The following is a 6000-nucleotide window of genomic DNA, read 5'->3' as shown; positions in this document are numbered from 1 at the left end:
CAGCCTTCTTTTTTAGCTTTGCTCTTCTAATGATTAATTCGTTTTGACAGACACCACACTCTGACATTAGGAAACAAAAAGCAGAAGTGATTACATCACGGAAACTTTTCTGCAGTTTATCTAACATCAGCAAAAGGAAGATCGAGTCGCCAGGTTTGACATGATCCCCCACACAGGCAGTGAAGCGTAACTAACTTGAACGTATTTGTGAAATACATCTACGTGTATACAACGTCCAAATTCAGAGACATCCGCTGAATAAATACATTTTAATCTAGATGAATTAAAATTTAAATAGTTCAACTTTATTGCTTGAAGACAGTCACTACAGAAAACAATTGATTGTCACTCTACAGAAAAGCATTATTTCAATTTTCATCTGTGTGTCGAGTTTGTCGTTATTTGACAATGAAACAGTGATATGAATTTAAATAACACATTAAAAAAAAGCTATTGCATTGTGTACGATAAAAAAGAAAAAAAAAAAATTCTTCAAACTGCTAAGACAGGGGTGGCTATGTTAAAACTAAATGTCACTTATTCTAAGAGCCGAGTGTGATATCAAGTTGTACAATGCAGTGAGAGTGAAAGTAAAAAACAACACAAGTATTTCTTTTTTATGCGACAGGCCTTCAGGCATATTTACATCCTCCCGCCCTCAACCTGGAGTCAGCAGTGCAGCTTCTGTAGCAGTGAACCCCTCCATTCACCTGCCTTTACAAACCTTTGCATACACACAATCATCTGCTGCTGATTCAGTCTGCTGAGGTCGCTCTGAAAACCTGACTTGGCCATACTCCACCTCCGCCTCGGCCCTCTGCTCCACACGCCTCCCCTGCCGCTGCACCATCCTCACATCTGCGTAGATTATGTCCTGGTCATCCTCTTCCTCTGCTGAAAAACATATTGTGAACGACTCTTTCGACATTTAGATGGGAAACTTGCAAAGTGGGGAAAGTGGAAAACAAAAGTTTTTGATTCTTACCTTTGTTGTTTTGTTTTTTCTTCTGAGCACAAATGGTTACTATGCCGACAACTAAGAGAATTACCAGCGCCGACAGCACACCCGCTATTATCGGCAACTGCTCTGTTTCAGAAACAAGAGACAAAGGACACATCTTTAAGTCTGCAAACACAGCATTTTATTTCAAATAAGAAAGAGTGAAACACACAAATGCATCATTTGCAGCGGAGTTAGTTTTCACTTACTAATGAACCAAGGCTCTTCTGTGCTTGGACTCACAGTTTGATTGGAGGATGTGTTAATAGTGGAGGGATTAACTGAATCTGTCTCCTTACCCACAGTTCTCTGTGTAACTGTTGTTGGGACTGTTGTTGCTGGTTCTATACACAGGCTGTTATTTTCTTTAAACACCCACTGTGATATGTGTGTCCCATTGGAAGTGCAGTTAATGAATATGAAGCCTTTGAACAAACAAAACAAGAATTTATACACAGAGTCATTATTATAATCAGAGTCATGAAGATCTTTTCATCACATCCTCACTCACCGCAGTTAGAAATGTTTTTCTCTTTGGAGACAGAACTGATGTGATTCCTGACTGAGCAGACCAGACGTCCTGACACGTGTTGTTTCAGAGTGATGATGTTAGTCTCTTTACTTCCAGAGAGGAGCTCAGTGTCTGTCAGAGTGTGTCCATCCAGAGTCCAGCTGTACTGAGGACTGTCCCCTCCCTCAGAGGAGCAGGACACATTCATCTGTCCCTGGGACAGACACTCAGAGACCAGCTGGACAGAGGACACAGGAGCTGGGAGAAACACACACGTGACTTTAAACATGATAACATGTTGGTTTTATAGATTTTACTGAAGAACAGAGAAGGCATCAAATACCAAAATATGAAGAAAATAACATGTATTATATAGATTATAAATTCAATCTCAGATTTAGGTCCATCAGTGTGACTTAATTTACTGGGTGGAAAAAAGTTGTTTACCTTCAACAGACAGTTTTAGAGTCCGACTCCCTGTCCCCTGTCCATTTGAATTAAAGAGTGCAAGTGTATATTCATCACTGTCAGTCCTTCTCAGGTCTTTGATCTTCAGTGTTCCATTATCGGGAGTGAAAGTAGATCTGCTCTCAATGGTATTAGTTATAATACTATTCTTTCTCCCATTTAATATTAATGATGTTCCCTTTTTCCACTCATATCTGGGTATTTCTGAAGCGTTGTCCATCAGATGCAGGACCACAGCTCCTCCCAAAGCTCCATAACACTGAGCTCCATCCTGTCTGCCATCACAGTAAGCTTTTACGCCTGTATTTTTTTTTTAAGAAAAGCGAAAATATCACCACTTTAGAGCATTATATTTCTTCCAGAGGTACCACAACAATGTTTAATGACATGCAAATATACACACATCACAGCAGGAAAACCACAAATGCAAATTATGAAGTTAGTTATCAAATTCTTTTCAGCTACTTCAGCTTCAGAGCTCTGCTGCTGAACTTCACTTACACGCTATCATGAGCAGCTCTCGCGCTTCAAACAGAAGCGGAGTGAAGTTTTTTTTTGCAACAACCGCACAAATAATAAATGTCTCTAAAGGCTTAAAACTGGCGTGTATCACATCCAGAAAAATTAGATACAAAAGACATAAAGCAGATATATTCATATTCAAGCAATGTTTTTTTCAAATTAAAAAGGGATAGTTAAGATATCTGAACATCAAACTATGACAGATTTTCATCCTGACATATTGTTACTCAGCATTATTATTGTTTATGTTTTTAATTGATTTGTCATAACTCTTTTAACTCACATGAAATACATAATTGTTTGAAACAGTTGTAAACTTTCGATCAATGTATGTATTGCATATTCCGAAAGTACTACACTGTTAAAAAAGTGAGTATATTCCCATTACTATTATTTTCTTTTTTTTGTATTCGTCCATTTTTTTTTTTGCAGAATTGTCCAAAGACAGAATTAAAGATTATAAGGAGAAGAGGAAGAAAGAGAACAGAAAAAGAGAAGCAACGTCGAGTTTCCAATATACCAGCTGCCTTACACCACTGATCTTCGGTTCATTTCTGACTTTAGTCAATATTCTTGATGAGTTTACTGCATAACATTTGATTAATTAATCAAATAAACAACCAACAAAGTGCCACATGAAAACAGCTTAACAACTCACCACGAGAGACTCCGAGCAACATCAGCAACACGACCACAGTTTCCATGTTTCCTCACGCCTTGCTGCTGCAGACCGTTTCAGCGGTTGACAGACTTTTTTTCTCCAAAGCAAACATGAGGTTCAGCTGTGAGCAGCTTGTAGTGAGTCGTATCAGCGATCTACCTCAGAGAACAAAATGTGGAAGCTTTGGCTTGGTAAATCATTGCTGTATTCATCTTTTTCTACGCAGGGAGGAGGAAAGGAAGTGATAACAGTTTACTTCCCCTTTTAGCCAACAGCAGAGGTCATGCATGTGTGATGGACTGAGAGGAGGAGATGGAAACAATCAAAATTCGTACCGAAAAGGGTTTTGAGACTAAAAACAGACATTTAAAAATACATCCATGCAGAGGCGTAAGGATGCTGAAACTTTGGAGGCTTAGCCTGATGAAGAAATCATTAGTTTCACACGATAGCTGCGCAATATTATAAGTTATTTATGAGTAAACTTTCTAAAAGATGTGAGACACTGTGCACTCTGTGAAGGGTGCCGTCAGGTGTGCAGAAGTATTCATGTGCTCGACCTTTTGCTGGCAGTACCTTTTCGGTTTTTGACTAACTCTGCTCATAACATGCTCTTCTATTGTATGCCAGGGACCAATTTTGCATTATTTCAAACTGAAATACCGCCGACTTTCTTATGCTCTCCTCTTCTTCACCTCTTGAGCTCTCTTGGTGCCTGCCTTCTCATCTCTTCTGCTCTATCCTGCTGCTCTACTCTCTCCCGTCTTGATCATTAAAGGGATGCAATAAGTATATACTGACCAACTTCTGGAAAATTGAAAAAAATTTTGCCATGATGGCCAAACACCCAATAATGCTCACAGTTTCAAATGGGCCGACAATCATAAGATTACAACACTAATGGATTCCAGCAAAAGCAATACATTCAGTCAGAATTCTATAGCCACAGTATGTATTACCGACTGCAATGTCAGCATTGAATTCTGGGTGTTAACCTCAGTTTCACCTATCATCATAAGCATATCTTGAATAAACAGATATACACATATCTTAATAAATATACCTATACAAATATACTCCAATAAGGGATTTTTTTTCATTAAAAAAAATCAACTCTAATCAGCCAGTAGACACATTTCTTTCCTGACGTTTACTGTAAATTATGACATCACTCGTACAGCAGCGACGTACAGCCGATGCATTTACTGCATATTATATCACTGGATATCAGCACCGAGTTTTAGGGCATAACTAGTCTTAGAAACTACATAATAATGGAATCAATGAAAATGTGTTGTTTTTGCTCTCCCTGATGTGCTCTGAACTCGATGCATAGCTGCGCCGCTCTGTCACTCTGTCTCACTGTGAGTCTGGTTCACAGGTATACGGGATATCGGGCTTAGATCATGATAAAAAAGAAAACTTTGAGAAGCGAGGTCTTCTTTTCATGCCCGAGCATGTACCTATCTGAGGCAGCCTCGCATCTCAGCTTGGAGGAGCGTTGTCCACCTCGCCTACCCTCCGCTTCACTGACTTCTCCATCCTTTTTCTTATTAAAAAGCTCCTGATATCCATGCTTTGCTTCAGCTAGTTGGCAACCAGACTGGACCAGAGGACCTGATGGATGGATGCAGTGGGGGGAAATTATCTGCTCTCACTGGTTCTGAGGAATAGAGTTGGTCGGCCAGAAAGAAGAAATAAGACAATTTAGCACTAGTCATAAACCAGAAGTGTAGTTTATGGGCAGATGGCACTAGACAAGTATTTCATCCAATCGCCTGCCAAGTACCGCACTTAATTAAAAAAAAAGAACTGTGCGCCTTTCCGAACAGTTCGCTTTTTAGATCCGGGATACTTAAAAAAGCATCCGGGGCTTACTGTCAGTTCCGCTGATAAATTAACCTATTTTTCACACACTGTTTCTGTAAGTTCGCTTTTTTCTTTAATAAACAACGACACCGTGGAATATGTCGCAGGTTGTTGTTCATGAGAGCTTGGATTTGCCTCATATCAAGAACTGATAATGTCCTGTTTCATGAAGCCTTAAAATCAAAAAGTTCAATATCGTATTCATATATATTGAGGTGACATAAAGAGCTTAAAGCATTTTGACACATCAGTATATATTTGATATATGCGATTGAAAAGGCTACAGTTAGTTCAAATGATTTTTAAAGACATAAACATCTAAAATAACGTGAAACTTTGTGTAGAGTCATACATTAGACTTACAATTTATTTCTATATCATCTTTATTCAACCAGGAAATAAAACTCTTGAGATTTTAAATCTCTTTTTTAAAGAGTGTCCCGGTTAAGATAGGCAGCAACTGAGGCCAGCAGTGATAAACACAACAATACACTAAAACAAAAATTAAATATGCATGAAAAAAAAAGATTATAGAGAAAGTATAAATGGTGCTAAGTAATTACAAATGTCACTAATACACCCCTAATGTCTAATCTTTTTTCAGAGAAAACCCAACCTCTTGCAGCTAATTTGCATTTATGATTAGCTCAAAGTCAGTTTAACACTTGAGTTTGCTTTTCTGATGGATTCCCACAGCGTCCAGCTACTTACAAAATGTGTACTTTTCACTTCCACACCTCATAAACTGTCAAAACAAATCTCCTAACAGAAACTTTGTGAGATGATTTCTTTACGTGACTGCTGGTTTGGCTCGCAGTTGTTCTGTGTATGGCAAAGAAAGCAGATTAACAACCTCAAAGTGTCATTTCAATTCCTCATAAGCAGCAGAAACTCACGAACAAGATGCTAAAATGTGTACACTACTGTGCAAAAGTCTAGAGTCGACCCTGGTTTTCCTTTTCCTGCCAG

The 6000-nt window shown here is 38.7% G+C and overlaps 1 protein-coding gene across 3 annotated transcripts; it reads right to left on the bottom strand.

Moving 5' to 3' along the window:
* LOC140318127 (uncharacterized) lies at positions 1 to 3977 on the bottom strand. Of its 3 annotated transcripts, XM_072395812.1 has the most exons (7): positions 3826 to 3977; positions 3160 to 3380; positions 1959 to 2279; positions 1512 to 1769; positions 1210 to 1425; positions 986 to 1087; positions 3 to 894 (listed from the first exon to the last, which is right to left on the bottom strand). In XM_072395812.1, exons 2-7 carry the CDS (start codon positions 3203 to 3205, stop codon positions 707 to 709), a joined length of 1131 nt encoding a protein of 376 aa, XP_072251913.1. In that variant the 5' UTR covers positions 3206 to 3380; positions 3826 to 3977; the 3' UTR covers positions 3 to 706. The 3 variants fall into 3 exon arrangements, with proteins under 3 accessions (XP_072251914.1, XP_072251913.1, XP_072251915.1); XM_072395813.1 differs by lacking the exon at positions 3826 to 3977 and having other exon boundaries at positions 1 to 891; positions 3160 to 3541; XM_072395814.1 differs by lacking the exon at positions 3826 to 3977 and having other exon boundaries at positions 4 to 894; positions 1300 to 1425; positions 3160 to 3538.
* Between the last annotated feature and the right edge of the window lie 2023 nt (positions 3978 to 6000).

Source organism: Leuresthes tenuis, unplaced genomic scaffold (genome assembly GCF_036924035.1).
Source record: "Leuresthes tenuis unplaced genomic scaffold, fLeuTen1.0.hap1 SCAF_11, whole genome shotgun sequence".
In the NCBI taxonomy this organism is placed as follows: domain Eukaryota; kingdom Metazoa; phylum Chordata; class Actinopteri; order Atheriniformes; family Atherinopsidae; genus Leuresthes; species Leuresthes tenuis.
This window is presented reverse-complemented; position numbering and strand designations above follow the sequence as displayed.